Source organism: Oncorhynchus keta, unplaced genomic scaffold, assembly GCF_023373465.1.
Source record: "Oncorhynchus keta strain PuntledgeMale-10-30-2019 unplaced genomic scaffold, Oket_V2 Un_scaffold_584_pilon_pilon, whole genome shotgun sequence".
Classification (NCBI taxonomy): domain Eukaryota; kingdom Metazoa; phylum Chordata; class Actinopteri; order Salmoniformes; family Salmonidae; genus Oncorhynchus; species Oncorhynchus keta.
The window spans coordinates 1,716,040-1,736,925 of NW_026290969.1; the positions used below are offsets into that span (position 1 = coordinate 1,716,040).

The 20,886-nt window shown below is 45.4% G+C and overlaps 1 protein-coding gene across 16 annotated transcripts in view; it reads right to left on the reverse strand.

The window, feature by feature from the left end:
• The window catches only part of LOC118361415 (serine/threonine-protein kinase WNK2-like), a 119,328-nt gene that overhangs the window by 31,406 nt on the left and 67,036 nt on the right, over positions 1 to 20,886 (reverse strand). For 11 of the 16 annotated variants that reach the window (XR_004820984.2, XR_004820985.2, XR_004820983.2 and 8 more), the window contains 9 exons: positions 16,755 to 17,034; positions 16,365 to 16,480; positions 14,865 to 15,848; positions 12,491 to 13,822; positions 12,200 to 12,238; positions 11,275 to 11,436; positions 10,393 to 10,905; positions 6,963 to 7,322; positions 6,684 to 6,733 (listed from right to left, as the gene is read on the reverse strand). Coding sequence is in view for 13 of the 16 variants with exons in the window: in XM_052517179.1 (XP_052373139.1) it covers positions 6,684 to 6,733; positions 6,963 to 7,322; positions 10,393 to 10,905; positions 11,275 to 11,436; positions 12,200 to 12,238; positions 12,491 to 13,822; positions 14,865 to 15,848; positions 16,365 to 16,480; positions 16,755 to 17,034 (3,836 nt within the window). In the remaining 3 variants the exon portion in view is untranslated. The remainder of the gene's footprint in view (positions 1 to 6,683; positions 6,734 to 6,962; positions 7,323 to 10,392; positions 10,906 to 11,274; positions 11,437 to 12,199; positions 12,239 to 12,490; positions 13,823 to 14,864; positions 15,849 to 16,364; positions 16,481 to 16,754; positions 17,035 to 20,886) is intronic. The other 5 variants (XM_035741329.2, XM_035741340.2, XM_035741337.2 and 2 more) reach the window with 5 other exon arrangements.

Here is a 20,886-nt window from a genome sequence, read left to right on the forward strand (position 1 = left end):
ATGAAGAAGATGGGGCTCTTCTCTGTCTGCATTAACAAGGACAACACCCAGGTCTTTCCATCATTGTCTGATTTTTTTGTGTGCAAATCAACTCAAGCTTACTGACAATGTCAAATGTGATATAGCGAAGCACCGGAGTGAGCTGGGTGTGCAATTACGCAGGTACTTTCCCGAAACGGATGACACAAACAACTGGATTCATTATCCCTTTCATGTCCTGCCTCCAGTCCACTTACCGATATCTGAACAATAGAGCCTCATCGAAATTGCAACAAGCGGTTCTGTGAAAATTGAATTTAATCAGAAGCCATTGCCGGATTTCTGAATAGGGCTGTGCTCAGTTTCTTGCCTTGGCAAATTGCGCTGTTAAGACACTGATGCCCTTTGCAACCACATACCTATGTGAGAGTGGATTCTCTGCCCTCACTAGCATGAAAACTAAATACAGACACAGTGTGGAAAATTATTTAAGGCAGACTCTCTCCAATACAACACAACATTGCAGAGTTAGGTGCATCATTTCAAGCACACCCTTCTCATTAACCTGTGGCAAGTTAATCACAATTTTTGATGAACAAATAAGGTTTTATATGTAAATGGCTAAATAAAGAGCAAAATTATTGATTGTTATTATATTATTATTTGTGCCCTGGTCTTATAAGAGCTCTTTGTCACTTCCCACGAGCCAGGTTGTGACAAAAACTCACACTCATTCTTATGTTTAATAAATGTATCGTATAGTGTGTGTGTTGGCAGGCTTACAATGATGGCAAAAAACAACATTTGATAGTGCGCTGACCCTGGTACTAGAGGGGGTATGCAGCTGGAGGTTGAATATTTGAAGGGGTATGGGACTATAACAAGTTTGGGAACCACTGGACTAGACCAAACCATCCTAGCGTCACTGCTTATCGGTCTAGAGCCATGCTTTTGTTTGGTGTAAGATTGTGCTAACTTGCTAGGCTACTAGCGCACGAGGTGAAAGCTAACTACATTGTTAACATTGTTAAAGGATTGGCAGTTTTTTGGCGCCATGGAACCTGCTCGCTCAGCCCAAGAAACTCAGCCCAACAAACCCTTGACCAGCAAAGTAAAAACCAGAGTTTTTGCCAACATGAATGTCAAGGATATGAAGGAGCTAGAAATCGGCAAGCCACCAGTGGTCGAGCAGTCACTGGCCAACCACCTCAACCTCAGTGCCTTGTTGCTGACAGGCACATCTCTCCCTGGTAAGAATGACCACTTTTCTGCATCCATCTATCAAAAGGTCTATGTGTCTACTGCACGTTCTGTACAGGCGTTGAATATTACGTCCCTACTGCTGGTTTACCAGGCCAATTTGATGCTCGATCTGCATAATCTCCTAACTATCAGCAAGCCTAACTCAGACCTTTGGAAAGAGATCTGTCGTCAAAAGCTGTCGCCGTGCCATGAGCCTTGTAGTGGTGGGGAAAAGAGCCTTGTGGCTCAACTTGTCCAGCCTGTCGAGAAAGCAGATTTCCTTATTTCCTTGACGTTCCTGTCGAAGAAGGAGCTGTTTGGTCAGGTGCAACAGCACCTCTTCAATCTCAGGAGGCTGAAGAAATTTGGCTTGACACCGAAAACCCACAAACTTTTACAGATCCACAATTGAGAGCATCCTGTCGGGCTGTATCTGCAGGGCTCTCCAAAAGGTGGTGCGATCTGCCCAACGCATCACCGGGGACAAGCCACCTGCCCTACAGGATACCTACAGCACCCGATGTCACAGGAAAGCCAAAAATAGATGAAGGACAACAACCACCCGAGCCACTGCCTGTTCACCCCACTATCATCCAGAAGGCAAGGTCAGAACAGGTGCATCAAAGCTGGGACCAAGAGACTGAAAAACAGCTTCTATCTCAAGGCCATCAGACTGTTAAATATCCATCACTAGCGCATTAGAGGCTGCTGCCCTATATACATAGACTTAAATCCCTGGCCACCTTACTAATTGAACACTAGTCACTTTAATAGTGTTTACATATTTTGCATTACTCATCTCATATGTATATAATGTATTCTATCCTATTCTACTGTATCTTAGTCTATGCCGCTCTGACATTGCTCGTCCAAATATTTATATATTCTTAATTCCATTCCTTTAGATTGTGTGTATTGTTAGATATTACTTTTTAGATATTACTGCACTGCTGGAGCTAGAAACACAATTTGCTTTGATGAATCTAACCTTTGAGTGAAAAAAACAAAAAAGAAAATTAATTGTCATCAAGAAATAATTGTTTTATCAAAAACATGCGTGTCACAATTATTGGCAACAAATTGAGGTACACTACCGTTCAAAAGTTTGGGGTCACTTATAATTTCCTTTTTTTTGTCCATTAAAATAACATCAAATTGATCAAAAATACAGTGTAGACATTGTTAATGTTGTAAATGATTATTGTAGCTGGAAACGGATGATTTTTTTTATGGAATATCTACATAGGCGTACAGGGGTCCATTATCAGCAAACATCACTCCTGTGTTCCAATGGCACATTGTGTTAGCTAATCCAAGTTTATCATTTTAAAAGGCTAATTGATCATTTTTAAAAATTATGTTAGCACAGCTGAAACTGTTGTCCTGATTAAAGAAGCAATAAAACTGGCCTTTAGACTAGTTGAGTATCTGGAGCAACAGCATTTGTGGGTTCGATTACAGGCTCAAAATGGCCAAAAACAAAGACCTTTCTTCAGAAACTCGTCAGTCTATTCTTGTTCTAAGAAATGAAGGCTATTCCATGCAAGAAATTGCCAAGAAACTGAAGATCTCGTACAACGCTGTGTATTTCTCCCTTCACCGAACAGAAAAAACTGGCTCTAACCAGAATAGAAAGAGTGGGAGGCCCCGGTGCACAACTGAGTAAGTTTGAGAGACAGACGCCTCACAAGTCCTCAACTGGCAGCTGCATTAAATAGTACCCGCAAAACACCTGTCTCAATGTCAACAGTGAAGAGGCGACTCTGGGATTTTTAAAAATTGATTTTTACCTTTATTTAACTAGGCAAGTCAGTTAAGAACAAATTCTTATTTTCAATGACGGCCTAGGAACAGGGGCAGAACGACAGATTTGTACCTTGTCAGCTCAGGGGTTTGAAATTGCAACATTCCGGTTACTAGTCCAACGCTCTAACCACTAGGCTACCCTGCTGGCCTTCTAGACAGAGTTCCTCTGTCCAGTATCTGTTCTATTGCCCATCTTAATCTTTTCTTTTTATTGGTCAGTATGTGATATGGCTTTTTCTTTGCAACTCTGCCTAACACAAAACACAGACATTTCAATGTGACCCCAAACTTCTGAACGGTAGTGTATATTCTGATTTTGGGAAAATTTAAAAAGGTCATCCATGACTTCCTGTTTCACTGGAGTGTAAATGTGACACACAGGCTAAACTCCCTTAGTCATTTATCAGCATGGAAAAGGCCAGAGGTCACACAAATTAAATGAGACAAATGGTTGTTGACCTTCACAAATTAGGCAATGTCTATAAAAAGATATCTACATGCCTGAAACTACCCATCTACACTATTAGAGCAATAATTAAGAAATGTAAAACTGAAGCTGTGATTAACGTGCCTGGAAGAGGACGCAAATGTATTTTGCCCCTTCGCACCGTGAGAAGCATGGTTCAAGTTGCCAAAAAATCTCCAAGGATCACAGTTGGAGAATTTCAGAAGTTGGTTACATCTTGGGGTGTCCAAAACTACTATTAGACACCACCTTCAGGCACACAAGTTATTTGGAAGGGTTGCCAGAAGAAACCGCCTGGAGTTATCTAAATGTCATTGGAACTTAGATTGGAACCAGGTTCTATGGTCTGATGAGACTAAAATAGAGATTTTTGACAACAAACACCAAAGGTGGGTTTGGCATAACAAGAGACATGGTGATCCACTGAAGTATGGTGGTGGATCTGTGATGTTGTGGGGCTGTTTTACATACAAATGCCCTGGGAAGATTGTTAGGATACATAGGCATCATGGACTCCATGTTCCAAGATTAAAAAACTGAGTCGTCATTGAATCTTTCAGCAGGACAACGATCCAAAGCAATACCACCACTTCCACCCGAAAATGGTTCACTGACCATAGAATCAAGCTTTTGCAATAGCCATCCCAGTCCCCTGACCTAAACGTCTATGGGGTGAGCTGAAGAAAAGAGTCCACAAGTGAGGACCAAGGACTCTGAAGGATGTGGATAGTTTCTGTATGGAGGAATGGTGTCAAATCTCTTCCTACAGTGAGGGAAAAAAGTATTTGATCCCCTGCTGATTTTGTACGTTTGCCGTCTGACAAAGAAATTATCAGTATAATTTTAATGGTAGGTTTATTTGAACAGTGAGAGACAAAATAGCTCAGCTCGTTACCTGTATAAAAGACACCTGGGAGCCAGAAATCTTTCTGTTCGAGACGGGGTCAAATACTTATTTCCCTCATTACATTTTTTTGGCTCCCTCGTGTCTTTTTGTGGATTTTGTTGTTGTTATTCTGTCTCTCACTGTTCAAATAAACCTACCATTCAAATTATAGACTGATCATTTCTTTGTCAGTGGGCAAACATACAAAATCAGCAGGGGATCAAATACTTTTTTCCCTCACTGTATGTGTTCTTCCACCTCATCAAACATTATAGGAGATGGTTCAGAGCTGTTATCTTGGCAAAGGGAGGGTGCACAAAGTACTAAATGCAGGGGTGCAAATATTTGTGACATGCATGTTTTTTGAATAAAATAATTATTTCTTTATGCCGATTTTTTCTTTGCAGAAGATTCATGATATTTTGAGTGTAATTGGATTCGTGATATGATATTTTGAGTGTAAGATAAAGCTGATAAGCAACAATTACACAGCCTTTTTTGTTCATATTTAACCATGGTGCCAATAATTCAGGAGGGCACTGCATGTGCTCCTAGAACCCTTCCCTTTGTGCAGCGACCCATTCACATGGGTTCGCTCTCAAGGAATACACTCTACCCGAGGGGCCCCCCGTGCCACGGCTCTCTGGTGATCGAGTCTGGGCTACTCGCCACAAGAGCAAGGAACTGGTGTGCATGCGCAGTCCAGTCCTGGGTCTGGTCCACTGTTACAAAGAAGTACAGACTGCAATTCGCTCTGAAACCACCCGTTTCAACTAAATTTGGGAATCAGCAGTGGCTGGCAACTCGGCACGAATACTAAAGCAGGAAATCTCCTCTCTATTAAGTAAAGGCACTATCAGGGTGATTCCAGCGGCAGAGAGCCACCTAGGCTTTTACTCCCGCTACTTCCAGGTTCCCAAAAACTGTAGAGGTGTCTCGCTCTATTCATCAAGGTGGCTGTTTACCTCAGTTGACCTGCAGGATGATTATTTTCACAAACATCCTGCCAGCACACAAGAGGTTTTTAAGGTTTGCATGTCAAGGTACAGCCGACAAATACCTCGCTGTTCCATTCTGGCTAGTGCTAGCTCCCCAAATGTTCAGCAAATGTGTAGAGGCAGCTCTCATATCCCTGAGAAACAAGGGGCTGAGAATCACGTCTTGATCAGAACGGACAATACGACTGTGGTGGTGAACATCAGCCGCCAGGGGGGCACTCCCTCCCTGCGCTTACGGACTAGCCATCAGGATTATTCTGTGAAGCAGAGCACACCACATCACTCATGTCCTGGGGCGTACAGAAACGTAGCAGCGGACTTATTGTCCACGGGGAATCCCCTTAAAAGGGAATGGAAACTTCATCCCCAAGTGGTGAAACAGATGTCAGAGAGATACGGTCAAGCATCTGTCGAGCTTTTCGCAGCGCAAGAAAACGTGCACTGCCCGTTGTTCTTTGCACTAGCAGGAGATGCACCACTGGGGGTGGACACACTGGCACACCCATGGTCGAGGGTGTTGCTTTACGCTTTTCCTCTTCTAAGCCTCATACTCCCCCACTCTAGCCAGAGTGAAGGAAGAAGGCTCATCCCTCATCTTGGTAGTCCCTCGATGGCCCTCTGGGTCTGGCATGTGAGAGGTTAGGCCTGCCTCTCGGAGTCATAGAGTCTATCCAGAGTGCCAGGGCTCCTTCTACACACTCACTGTATGGAAACAAGTGGTGCATTTTTGAGAAGTGGTATGACCAAAAACAGATCATTCCTTACGAATGCTCTGTATCCAAGGTTTTATGCTTTCTGACGAACCTTATGGAAGGCTTTCTCCACTGTTAAAGGCCTATGTTGCCGCTATCTCGGCCGGTCAAATAGGCTTCAACAATAACATGTTGGGAAAACACCCCATTATGTTGCTTATATCCAGTTCCAAAGCCTTTAGTCCCGTCACGGGATTTGTCTATTGTGCGTGAAGCTATTTTACAGCAGCCTTTTGAGCTGCTGGAAAACGAGGAGATTAAATATCTCTCCTTTAAGACCGACCGCTTTACTGGTTGCCCTTATGTCCGCAAAGCGAGTGAGTGAGCTGTATGCACTGTCAGTTCACCATTCATGCCTACGGTTTGGCCGGAGTTTTACCAAGGTTTCCCTGTTGCCTAACTATGCCTTTATGTCTGAGGTTGTTATATTATCTTCATCCTGAGAGACGAGAATGATAGGCATCACTGAACTCTCCATGGTCTCTCCTAACACACCACCAAATCTCTGCACTAGATAGCCATCAGAAGAGTTGAAGAGTTGAGTCAGCTCATACCTGTCGTAGGAGTAGCTGGCCCCTGAAGCCTGCTTCTCTGCACCAGGATCCTGCAGACAAAACAAAAAAAAGTGAGTATGTTCAGAAGGGTTGGGGCATAAACGGAGATGAGTGTGCAGGGAAAGTTGGGGAGGATACTTTGGGTACAGAGATATTGGAGATGCTGTTTTAGGAAAAAGTAGAGGGAGGGTCAGGGAGGGGCTGAGAAAGGGGAGAATTGAGGGACTGAGATTCAAGGGCTTAGGGAGGGGATGTATCGGACAGGTCAGTCCTCCATACCTCCAGATTGGACTCTGTTTGAGCCTGTCCCGAGGTGAGTGTGGTCCCTGAGTATCTGCTCGCACCGGCCTGGTTCTGCTGAGTCAGGCTGGTGCTGGCAGGCCAAGGGGCTGCTGTCTGGGAGTCAGGGGGTAGTGGAGCTGGAGCCTGTGGTTGGCTCTGGCCTTGGGCCTGATGCTGATGCTTGGACTGGGTTTGGCTGGGGTTCTGGTTGAGGTCAAGCTGGGTTGCGGCAGTACCTGTGCCAGGGTCCGACACAGTCTGTATTGGAGGGGAGAAAACTGCAGGCTGGGAAGGCTGATTAGGCTGTGCAAAGGGGATGGCATCTGGAAGCTGGGCCTTGGCCTGCTGCTGGACCTGCTGATGTAGGGAGGGACATATATTATATTGGTGGAGGACTCAACATTTATTGAAATATTTATTCTTTATTTAATCAGGTAAGCCAGTTGAGAACACGTTCTCATTTACAACTGCGACCTGGCCAAGATAAAGTAAAGCAGTGCGACAAAAACAACTCAGAGTTACAAATACACAAACGTACAGTCAATAACACAACAGACAAATCTATGTCATTGGAACTTAGATTGGAACCAGGTTCTATGGTCTGATGAGACTAAAATAGAGCTTTTTGGCAACAAACACCAGGTGGGTGTGGCATAACAAGAGACATGGTGATCAACTGAAGTATGGTGGTGGATCTGTGATGTTGTGGGGCTGTTTAACTTTCCAAAAGGAAGTAAATGTAGAAGATGTTATAGATGACCTGGAGCCAGTTGGTTTGGCGACGAATATGTAGTGAGGGCCAGCCAACGAGAGTATACAGGTCGCAGTGGTGGGTAGTATATGGGGGTAGTATATGGGGTAGTATATGGGGCTGTGGTGACAAAATGGATGGCACTGTGATAGACTACATCCAGACTATTTTGCAAATGACATCGCGGGCAGCAATCGGTTGAAGAGCATGCATTTAGTTTACTAGCGTTTAAGAGCAGTTGGAGGCCACGGAAGGAGTGTTGTATGGCATTGAAGCTTGTTTGGAGGTTTGTTAGCACAGTTTCCAAAGAAGGACCTGATGTATACAGAATGGTTTCGTCTGCGTAGAGGTGGATCAGAGAATCACCAGCAGCAAGAGCGACATCATTGATATATACAGAGAAAAGTGTCAGCCTGAGAATTGAACCCTGTGGAACACCCATAGAGACTGCCAGAGGTCCGGACAACAGGCCCTCCAATTTGACACACTGAACTCTATCAGAGAAGTAGTTGGTGAACGAGGAGAGGAAGTCATTTGAGAAGCCAAGGCTATTAGTCTGCCATTAAGAATGTGGTGATTGACAGAGTGGAAAACCTTGGCCAGGTCGATGAAGACGGCTGCACAGTACCGTCTTTTATCGATGGCAGTTATCATATAGTTTAGGACCTTGAGCGTGGCTGAGGTGCACCCATGACCAGCTCGGACACCAGATAGCATAGTGGAGAAGGTACGGTGGGATTCTAAATGGTCGGTGATCTGTTAACTTGGCCTTCGAAGATTTTAGAAGGGCAGGGCAGGATGGATATAGGTCTATAACAGTTTGGGTATAGAGTGTCTCCACCTTTGAAGAAGGGTATGACCGCGGAAGCTTACCAATCTTTGGGGATCTCAGACGATACGAAAGAGAGGTTGAATAGGTTTGTAATAGGGGTTGCAACAATTTTGGAGGATAATTTTCGAAAGAGAGGGTCCAGATTGTCTAGCCAAGCTAATTTGTAGGGATCCAGATTTTGCAGCTCTTTCAGAACATCAGCTGTCTGGATTTGGGTGAAGGAGAAGCGGGGCGCTTGGGAAAGTTGCTGCAGAGGGTGCTGAGCTGTTGGCCGGGGTAGGGGTAGAAAAATGCTTATTGAAATGATCGTTTATCGTAGATTTATCGGTGGTGAAAGTGTTTCCTGGCCTCAGTGCAGAGGGCAGCTGGGAGGTGCTCTTATTAACCATAGACTTTACAGTGTCCCAAAACTTTTGGTAATTAGTGCTACAGGATGCAAATTTCTGTTTGAAAAAGCTAACCTTAGCTTTCCTAACTGACTGACTATATTGGTTCTTTACTTCCCAGAAAAGTTGCATATCGCGGGGGCTATTCGATGCTAATGCCACAGGATGTTTTTGTGCAGGTCAAGGGCAGTCAAGTCTGGGGTGAACCAAGGACTATATCTGTTCTTAGTTTTACATTTTTTGAATGGGGCATGCTTATTTAAGATGGTGAGGAAAGCACTTTTAAAGAGTAACCAGGCTTCCTCTACTGACAGGATGAGGTCAATATCCTCCCAGGATACCTGGGCCAGGTTGATTAGAAAGGCCTGCTCGCTGAAGTGTTTAAGGGAGCGTTTGACAGTGATGAGGGGTGATAATTTGCCCGCGGACCCATTACACACGCAGGCAATGAGGCAGTGATCGCTGAGATCCTGGTTGAAAACAGCAGAGGTGTATTTAGAGGGCAAGTTGGTCGGGATGATATCTAAGAGGGTGCCCATGGTTACGGATTTAGGGTTGTACCTGGTAGGTTCGTGGATAATTTGTGCGAGATTGAGGGCATCTAGCTTAGATTGTAGATGGCCGGGGTGTTAAGCATGTCCCAGTTTAGGTCACCTAACAGCACTAGCTCTGAAGATAAATGGGGGGCAATCAATTCACATATGGAGTCCAGGGCATAGCTGGGGGCTGAAGGGTGTCTATAACAAGCGGCAACGGTGAGAGACTTGTTTCTGGAAAGGTGGATTTTTAAAAGTAGAAGCTAAAATTGTTTGGGCACAGACCTGGATAGTGTGACAGAACTCTACAAGCTATCTCTGCAGTAGATTGCAACTCCGCCCCCTTTGGCAGTTCTATCTTGTCGGAAAATGTTATAGTTAGGGATGGAAATTTCTGGATTTTTGGTGGCCTTCCTAAACCAGGATTCAGACATGGCTAGAACATCCGGATTGGTGTGCTAAAGCAGTGAATAAAACAAACTTAGGGAGGAGGCTTCTAATTTTAACATGCATGAAACCAAGGCTTTTACAGTTACAGAAGTCAACAAATGAGAGCGCCTGGGGAATGGGAGTGGTGCTGGGGGCTGCAGGGCCTGGGTTAACCTCTACATCACTATAGGAACAGAGGAGGAGTAGGATAAGTGTACGGCTAAAGGCTAAAATAACTGGTCATCTCGTGTGTTCGGAACAGAGAGTAAAAGGAGCAGATTTCTGGGCGTGGTAGAATAGATTCAAGGCATAATGTATAGACAAGGGTATGGTAGGATGTGTGTACAGTGGAGGTAAACCTAGGCATTGGTTTGTGTAAGTGTATTGTATACACAAACTCACAGTTATATATTATCATGTCTATAAAAACAGAAAAATAATAGCTATGTACACAAAAACCTTTGTTCCATTCCAGTCCTCCTCTTATATTTACCTGTCTTAAGGGCAGAAAGCTCGGCAGAGCAAGTTCAGGTGCAGCAGCAGGGTGTGAGTATGTGGGGTGTGTGACGTGTTGAAAAGAATTTGGGTGCATGTGGTGTGTATTCTGCGGTTGTGTGTTCTGTTGTCCAGGCAGTAAGGCAAGGTGTGAGTGAACTGGGTGTGTGAGAGTGGGGAGCTGTGTGTGAGGGTGTGTGTGTGTCATAACACTCTGTTGCAGAGCAGCGGGGTACATCTGCTGATGCTGTGGCAGTGTGGGTGCTGTCATGGCCAGCAGGGGTGTGTGTGAGGATATCGGGGGCACAGAGGTGGGGGGCGCCAGAGCATTCTCTATATGCAAGGGGGCGAGGGACGAGACAGAGGGGGGCAGAGTGGCAGGCTGATCTGGGGAGAGGTAGAGAGGGGGCAAAGAGGAAGGGTAGGACTGGGGAACAGGGCAGGGGTGAGTGTATGTGTCACATCCAGTCAGAGAGGTCACCACTTGAATGTTGGGATACGGTGAGGAAAACTGGGAGGAGGATAAGAAAAGGGTAGAATAAGAAAGCAATCAGAGACCAGGGTTTGTAGTTTGGAACCTCCATACTGCAGACCGATCAGGCAAGCAAAAGGCAAATTGCAAAAAATGGCATATTTCCAATACAGTGCACAACTTTTGACAAAAAAGCTGTGGACTATGGTGTATTTGATGCCATTAGAGAGAAAGCAAGATATATCCCAATAGCTGCTCAATTAAGAACCAAAGTCCTTGATACTTTTTAGTTGTCAAATGCTATAAGCACATCTACCTATATAGAGTTTGCTGGTACCAAAAGAAAGAGACAGGGAATAAAGAATAATCCATCACAGGTAGCAGTAAAAGTGAGAGGGGAGGGGTTACCTGGGAAAGGTGTGTTGGTGGCAGAGAGGTGGAGATCTGCAGTGGCTGCAGCTGCTGAGGGACAGAGGCCTGAGCCAATAGATGCTGAGGAGGCGATGCCTGGGAAGGCAGACTAGATGATGATTGGTGGTGCTGGGAAAGGCTTTGAGCAGCAGGAAAATTCTACAGACAGCACAAGCGAGGGAGTGTAAGATAGAAAAATAGAGCGAGAGAGAAAGAGAGGGAGAGAGAGGGGAGAAATTATAATATAATAATAATATATAATAATAATAATATAATATATAATAATAATATATGCCATTTAGCAGACGCTTTTATCCAAAGCGACTTACAGTCATGTGTGCATACATTCTACGTATGGGTGGTCCTGGGAATCGAACCCACTACCCTGGCGTTACAAGCGCCATGCTCTACCAACTGTGCTACAGAAGGACCTACGTCCCATTAAGTGGGATGAGGCTAGGTCTCCGGTTACATCTCTCAATTGGACATCTTCTTTTCCTGCTATTGACCCAAATAAAAAATCAGGCCCACATTTCCCATCCTGTCCCTGTCTCTGTGCCAGGAGTCAGCCAGCATCTGCTACTGTTACTGCTGCACACTCCACAGACAAAACAGGCCTGAGGGACTGGCAGATGCAGCGGATAAAACAACTATTATTGTTTTCATTATAGTATCCAATATCTCTCCATTTGGCCACACTCGGAGGAAACTCCTGTTTATTAGGCTACTAGTAGTTTGGTGATTCACCTAACATACAATACACTTACACAGCTGGTCCTCATCCCAGGAGCACCAAAACAAACCAACAGCATTGTCATAAATAAATGTTTATCTGACAGAGAATGTGTATTCGTTTTCTCTCCCTCTGACAGTGTTATTTCGCTTATTTAGACCGTGTGTATTGAGAGGAAGGGAGATCTACCTGGTTCAGGAAAACTGCGTTGAAGACATAGGGTTGGTTCTATGAAGAATGAAAACACAGGGTCAGAGAACTGAAACTCAGAGAACTGAAACTTGACTCAAAAGGGGAACACTGTACTAATGTACGGTTACTCTCCACCAGGTTCAATGGAAATGGCACTACTTTTCAGGTCAGCCTGAGCAAGGTACTTGCAACTGAGCATCAACAGATCCTTGATGATAAAAGGGTTAGAAGTGCACAGCGTCAACCTCAGGCTGACTCCTATACTCCTATATCTAAACTTAAACTCACCTGTTGGCCTAGTGGTAGTGTAGCTGCCTGGGCCTGGCTGTGCTGTGGAGTGGCAGTCCCAGTCTGTTGTTGCACTATGGGGGCCACTGGGTAGGTCTTAGGGGCTGCAGCCTGCTGTGGAGCAGATGGACAGGCCTGACCCATCACACTGGGTTTCGTTGGCGTGTAGCCTTGTACCGGTGCAGCCTGTTGTTTTATGTGTGGGGCTGTGAGTGTGTAGCTCTGTGAAGCAGTGTTCAGTTGCCCCATTAGGGGTGCAGCGTTGGGGTAACTCTGGAGGGTTGAACCTTGCTGCACAGTATGGGCAGGTGACTGATAGCTCTGGACTACTGGAGCCTGTTGGACAGTGGGCTGGGCCATTGTCTGGCTGTGTTTGGGTACGGGGACCTGCACAGTTTGCTGGTTGTGCTGCTGAACAGGCTGTTGGCGGTGTTGTGCTGAGGGCTGAGGCATTGGCTGGCTATGTTGCTGTTGAATGGGGACCGGCACAGTCTGTTGGCTGTGATGCATGGGACTAGACTGGCCTGGCTGCAGACTGGGAGGCATGGCTGTGGCTGGGAGGCTGTGTGGCGCTGGGCAAGGCTGGACTGGGGGAAGCACAGCAGCAGCTAGAGGCTGTGTTGCAACACTGGGATCCTGAGTAGGGAGAAAGGGTATAGGTACAGTGTGGACCACAGTTGCAGTTGGGGCTACAGATGCATAGCTCTGTGGGGGAGCGAGATGTTGCAGATGCTCCACTGGAGCTGGGTAGCTCTGTGCAGCTGGTTGTGAGGGTATTGTTGCAGTTCCTATGCTAGCTGCCAATACAGTATGTTGGACAGGCATGGCTCCTGCTGCTGAGAAGCTTGCTGCTGTTGGGGTCTGTTGCAGAATTGGAGCTGGGTAGCTTGCAGCAGTTTGAGTCATTTGTTGCTGAGTTGGGGCACTGTAGCTCTGTGGAGTTGGTGTCTGTTGGATTGGCATAGTTGCTGCAGTGTAGCTTGCTGCAGTGTGTGGTTGTTGCAGGGGCAGGGTAGCTGCTGAAAAGCTTGCTGCAGGCTGTTGAAGTGGTACATTTGCAGTTGAATGACTTGCTGCTGTTGCTGTCTTTTGCAGAGCTGGAGCTGGGTAGCTATGTCCAGTATTGTTATGTTGCAGAGGAATGTTTGATGCTGTGTAAGTTGCTGAGGCTGGGGTGTGTTGTAGAGCTGCAGCTGAGTAGCCTGCCAGGGGACTGACGGGATAGCTGTGGCCAGGCTGGAGGTACTGCAGGGGCGTGTGCAGGGCTGGGGCAGAGGCAGGCTGGCCCTGGAGAGATGACTGGTTCTGGAGCAATGCATGCACAGCACTGGGCTGAGAGGAGAGATGGAGACATGTTAGAGGACAGACAGAGATAGTCACTTCTCTGGGCGGCGCTTTTAGGCCCCCGTTAAAAATGTCTGTATTTGACAGTGATATATTATGAATGAACACAAATATCTAAATCTACAAACTAGAACAATAATAGCTAGACATCCTGTACAAGAGAAAAACATGAGCCGAAATGTTCAGTTGACAAAAACAAAGGATGTCAATGATAATGCGTGGATGAAGGATTCAAACAAAGTTGTAAAAACACCCAAACAATGAGCAGGGTTAACAGAAGAGGCAGCAGGTGTGCACTAAAATAAGGAGGCAGAGGATGGGGAAGAGGGCCACAGCCATAATTCATTCCCTTCGTTTGCCACAGCCATCTGTCCATTCACTGAGGACGTTCCATGGGCAGGGAGATATGAGTGGGTGTAAAAAGGCGGGTTTGCGTTTTTGGCATTTGGTCAGTGAAGTAGAAACAGAAGACGCTGACATTAAAACAGGCTAGCTGAAGTTGGCAAAGGGTTAGAGAGTTAGTGTAGACAGCAGCATCTATGGCCCTCCAGAGAACCAGCTTGTCCCAAAGCGCACAAACAGAATCAGTGGAGGGACCATGGACTTCTATGGTAGTTTGAAGCTGAGCGGAAGAGAGAGAGCAGGGCCCAGTCCCATGGCTGCATTAAAACAGAGCGCCCTCTACTGGCCCAAAGAGGGAGTGAGGTCTAGCGCAATCATCAGCTCCATCTTATGCAAAGTAGCGCATTCTATAAGCTGGGAGGAGTCAGTTCTACGGGTGAGAGTTTGAGCTGAGGGTAGGGGTCTGGGAGCCTCTCAGTAGTCTAAAGTAGAACCCTCTCATCTGCTTTACCAAATCTGCACTGACATCATGGAACTGGACAGGTGAAAGCACAATCATTGTTGGTATCAACAGTAAGTTCACCTATCCTTTGTTGTCAGTTCAGTGCAGTTGAAGGAAAGGAGAGACATGGAGAGAAAGACACTTCAGACCATTGAGATGCAGCCCTAGTCTCCCTGTGGGACCTACCACTCCCGGAGGCCCGGTGGCTCGGTGCTCCCCAGCACAGTAGCTGGCCTTGTGGTCCTGTGTGGGCCTGGCTAGAGGGGGTGCTGTGTGGTCACCACTGAAGCTGCCTCTCTGGGTTAACTTCAGACTACCATCCCCATAGCTCCGTACAGGCTGTTGGGCTGTATGCAGGTGGAGGAGGGAGGCTTGGCCCTGGTTGGATGGGGTGGTTTTACGGCTGATGATGTTCATCAGGTTCTTTTGTAATAAGGAGAGGTCAGAGAAGTCACTTCCTGTATGACTTGGACCTTTCATCCCTCCTAACCCTGCAGTTGTCGTCATCCCACTGGAGAAGTGGTGGTGCCGGTGGGGGCAAGCACAGGGGTGTGGTGGAAAGGGAAAAGCAGTGTGCTTCTTGTGCCCCCCTTCTCGTGACTTCAGCAGCAGCAGAGAGAGGCAGGCTTGGCACAGGTGGTTTCTGGGTGCGCCTTGGTGATGATGATGGTGGTGTTGAAGGGCAGAGTTTAGGCTGTGCAGCGTGCTAAGGTCCGAGTGCCTCCGCCCCACTGCTGCCTCCACTGACACAGACTTCAACCTACTTCCATTGGTGGCTTCCAATGTCGGGGATTCTATAGAAGAGTCACTATGACGTCGGGCCTCAGAGTATGTGGGGGATGGGGGGGCCAGGAGGATGGGGGCAGGAAATGCACTCGGGGAAGGGAAGCCGTCCTCGGCCTCAGAGCGGGACTCAGAGGGGCTGCTCTCTGACTGGTCGTCTGGTGATGTGGGGGAGGGACTGGAAGCTCTCTGTTGGCTGCAGGACCCAGAGGTAATAGGTTGCAGGAGCATATGAAGAGGGATGTCGTTGTTGCCCCTAAGAGTGTCAATGACCGAGGCACTCCCTCTCCGTGTCCCTGCACACACTCGGAACTCTGGCCCCAGGGCTGCTTTCCACCCCTCGCCCCTTTCACAGGATCGGGGACGTGCTGAAGCCAAACACTGACGCTGAGCCCATACAGGGACCCACAGACAAAACACACCTTACTCAAAAGGCACACAACCAAAACACATATGCACAACAAAAACATGATAATGAAGTGGGATAGAGATGAATTGGGGAATTCTGAGTAAATGAGATACGTGTGTGTGTGTGTGTGTGTGTGTGTGTGTGTGTGTGTGTGTGTGTGTGTGTGTGTGTGTGTGTGTGTGTGTGTGTGTGTGTGTGTGTGTGTGTGTGTGTGTGTGTGTGTATTAAATCAGTATACGTTGCACATAAACATACATGTGCCAATGTTAGCAGACATGTTGATACGGATTTATGGATGAAGGCAAATAACCATGTTTGTGAGCATATGTAACATGTGCATGTAATGCATATCTCTATGTAAATGAGGATGTATGTGCATGTGTCCAGTATGTGTGTGTAGTGTATGCATGTTAATGACCCTCTGCGCAGTTCACATGTCTTGAGTGTACATGAAGTGTACATGAAGTGTACATCTGTATGTGTGTGGTACAGACCTGCTGCATTGCCATGGTGATGGGCTCCACTTGGGACTGGTAGAGGACATTGTGCTGGCTGCTGTGGGAGTCAGAAAACACAGTGGAGCCCAGGCCGCTGTCAAAGGTACTGTCTGCTACATAGACAAACAGAGATGGAGGTTAGTCTTTAACCACACAGGCAACTAGAACAAAGTGACAAAGAGCGGTTACACATTAGACACAAATAAACAAAGTACAAACCCACATAATATAAACACTTCTGTCAAAGATCAATTCAACTAATGACACAGAGACCACTGTATCAAATGTATGTGAATGTGTGACAGGAAGGAGATGTGTTGTGGGGTCTTGTGGAGTTTTACATGTTGCGTGTCTTTCCACATGATGTGCGTGTCAGTGGTGTCTCACATGTGACAGAGGTTGCGCTGGCCGGAAGGTTACATAGCCTGGCGTGCTGGTCTGCTCCTGGCTCGTTGGGCTCAATCAAAGGGGGCTGTCCTGCCTGTGTAGCCCCAGCAGAGGTCCCCTGGGCTAGGGTGGCCTGGGCCCTGAGTCCTGCCTCTCCCTGGTTCACTGGGGGTAGGGCCGACACAGTCCTCTCCCGCCTCCATTTAATAAGTGCTACGCGGTCCCGGATCGACTTCCCCACGATCTTAGCATCACTCTCATGGAAGAACCCTGATTCCACCTGTCGGGAGAGGAGGAGTGTGGGAAGAGGAGTATTTTTTAGAGTCAATGTGTTAGAGGGAGAGAGAAAACAGGAGAGAGCCAGGAAGAGGGATGGTGAGAGAATCATTTCTTGGGGAGGGCAGCAGCTGTCAGCAGCTGGGTTCAGAGAGAATAGTCCGCCTCTGTCTGGGACAACAGCACTGGAGACAGGATACAGGACAGGTGCATTTAGACCATGGGAAGAGATACAGCTGAAATAATGATGTTTAGATTTTGGGGGGGGTTTGGAGTCATTAATAGGCATTATGGCCTGAACCTTCCATGGAATGTTTCAATGGTTTCTGTTTTAGCACAACCTGACTGGTTGTATTTATTTCATGGAGTATGAGTCCCATATCTTTAACATGAGCTTTGCTTTTAAGACCGTCGTTCACAATGTAAAATGTAGTCATTTAATCAACCCAAACTTAATAAAACATGTCCTAAAACATCCCTGAATAATAATAATAAAGCAAAGAAGCATAAGAGGCAGCGTTTCCGCTCGCTAAGTAGCATAGTGCATGAATGAACATAAGAACAGCCACGTCGATAAAGATAAACTGCATCTCCCATGGTGCCCGTCTGTGAAGAAATTAGTCATCGAAAGTGGTGAGGGGTGATCGAAGATGAAGAGCTGTGGGCCACATTCCTCCTCTCTCTATCATTACAGCAAGACCTTAAATTTTCCCCAGCTCATCTTGACCCAGCGCAGACAGATGGAGAGATGTCACCATAGAGGGAAGAAAGCAGGTCAGCTTGCTGTCTGCCAAAATAATCGATGGCCCTGATTCTCAGTAACACTGAGCACTGCAGCCTGACCCATTCACAACAGAAATGATCACTCTGGAAGGAATGAGAGAGCCAAGCATGAGGCTTTATAGAGTGAACCTCACAGGGCACACACACTAACAACTGATTCATGGGGTGCTGAATAATGTATATATATTTTTTTCCATATTAAGTCAATCTCTGATAAGCTACACGGGAAAGGACTTAGAGGGAAAAGTATACAAGCAACCTTAGAAATACGGTTCATGAAATCAATAACTTGCTAATATCAGAAAGCATTCATATTAGTGGCGACCGATTATGATTTTTCATTATTATTATTATTATTGGAGGACCAAAAAATGCAGATACCGATTAATCGGGCCGATTTTTATATATATATTTGTGATAATGACAATTACAACAATACTAAATGAACAATTGAACACTTGTATTTTAACTTAATATAATACATAAATAAAATCAATTTATAGTCTGAAAATAAATAATGAAACATGTTCAATTTGGTTTAAATAATGCAAAAAACAGTGTTGGAGAAGAAAGTAAAAGTGCAATATGTGCCATGTAAAAAAGCTCATGTTTAAGTTCCTTGCTCAGAACATGAGAACATATGAAAGCTGGTGGTTTCTTTTAACATGAGTCTTCAATATTCCCAGTTAAGTTAGTTAGGTTGTAGTTATTATATGAATTAGAGGACTATTTCTCTATATACCATTTGTATTTCACAGACCTTTGACTATTGGATGTTTTTATAGGCACTATAGTATTGCCAGCCTAATCTCGGGTGTTGATAGGCTTGAAGTCATACACAGTGTTTTCCTCAAGCATTGCGAAAAGCTGCTGGCAAACGGAGGAAAGTGTGGTTTGAATGAATGCTTACGAGCGTGCTGCTGCCTACCACCGCTCAATCAGACTGCTCTATCAAATATCAAATCATAGACTTAATTATAATATAATAACACACAGAAATATGAGCCTTAGGTCAATAATATGGTAAAATCCGGAAACTATCATTTAGAAAACAAAACATTTATTGTTTCAGTGAAATACGGAACCGTTCCGTATTTTATCTAACGGGTGGCATCCCTAAGTCTAAATATTGCTGTTACATTGCACAACCTTCAATGTTATGCCATAATTATGTAAAATTAAGAAATGGTCTTCACACAGTGAAGAGCCAGGCGACCCAAACTGCCGCATATTCCCTGACTCTGCTTACACTGAACGCAAGAGAAGTGACACAATTTCAGGCACTGCATTGACTTTATGCAATGCAGGACAAGCTAGTTAAACTAGTAATATCATAAACCGTGTGTAGTTAACTAGTGATTATTGTTAAGATTGTTTTTTATAAGAGAAGTTGAATGCTAGCTAGCAACTTACCATGGCTCCTTGCTGCCTGCACTCATGTAACAGATGGTCAGCCTGCCATGTAGTCTCCTCGTGGATTGCAATATAATCTGCCATAATCGGCCATAATCGGAATCCAAAAATGCAGATTACCGATTGTTATGAAAACGTGAAAATCGGCCATTCCGATTAAACCATCGACCTCTAATTCATATATTATCCATTTCAGAGACACTTAGATAATTCCTTTAGTGATACAGCAGTAGCAATAAAAGGATATAACAACTACAGAAGAGACAGGAATGCCTATAGGGGAGGTGTGTGAGTGAGTGAGTGAGTGAGTGAGTGAGTGAGTGAGTGAGTGAGTGAGTGAGTGAGTGAGTGAGTGAGAGAAGGCCCCTTCACTTTTTCCACATTTTGTTACGTTTCAGCCTTATTCTAAAACGTATATTAAATAAAAAATGTTCATCAATCTACACACAATTCCCCATAATGAAAAAGTGAAAACATGTTTGGTTTTTTTTTGCAAAAAATCTGAACTTAAATACTTTATTTACATAAGTATGAAATTCAAATGAATTTTGACCCATGAAATTCAAAATTGAGCTGAGGTGCATTCTGTGTCTATTGATCATCCTTGAGATGTTTCAACATCTTGATTGGAGTCCCCTGTGGTAAAATCAATTGATTGGACATGATTTGGAAAGGAACACACCTGTCTATATAAAGGTTCCACAGTTCACAGTGCATGTCAGCGCAAAAACCAAGCCACGAGGTTGAAGGAATTGTCCGTAGAGCTCCAAGACAGGATTGAGTCGAGGCACAGATCTGGGGAAGGGTACCAAAACATTTCTGCCGCATTGAAGGTCCCTATCTTTTTTAAATGAAACAAGTTTGGAACCACAAAGACTCTTCCTAGAGCTGGCTGCCCGGCCAAACTGAGCAATCGGGAGAGAAGGGCTTTGGTCAGGGAGGTGACCAAGAACCCGATGGTCACTTTGACAGAGCTCTAGAGTTCATCTGTGGAGATGGGAGAACCTTCCAGATGGATAACCATCTTTGCGACTCTCCACCAATCAGACTTTTCTGGTAGAGTGGAAAGATGGAAGCCCCTCCTCTGGAAAAGGCACATGACAGCTTGGAGTTTGCGAAAATACACCTAAAGACTCTTAGACCATGAAAAACAAGATTCTCTGGTCTGATGAAACCAAGATTGAACTCTTTGACCTTAATGCCAAGAGTCACGTCTGGAAGAAACTTCGCACTCAGGACCTATGACTGGGGCGAAGGTTCACCTTTCAACAGGACAACCACCCTAAGTACACAGCCAAGACCGCAGGAGTTACTTTCGGGACAAGTCTCTGAATGTCCTTGAGTGGCCCAGCCAGAGCTCAGACTTGAACCGGATCGAACATCTCTGGAGAGACTTGAAAATAGCTGTGCCGCAATGTTCCTCATCCAATCTGGAGAGGATCTGCAGAGAAGAATGGAAGAAACTCCCCAAATACAGGTGTGCCAAGCTTGTAGCGTCATACCCAAGAAGACTCAAGGCTGTAATCGCTGTCAAAAGTGCTTCAACAAAGTACTGAGTAAAGTGTCTGAATACTTATGTAAATGTGACCTTTACGTTACTTAATTTTTAAAAATAAATTTGCAAAAGTTTCTAAAAACCTGTTTTTGCTTTGTCATTATA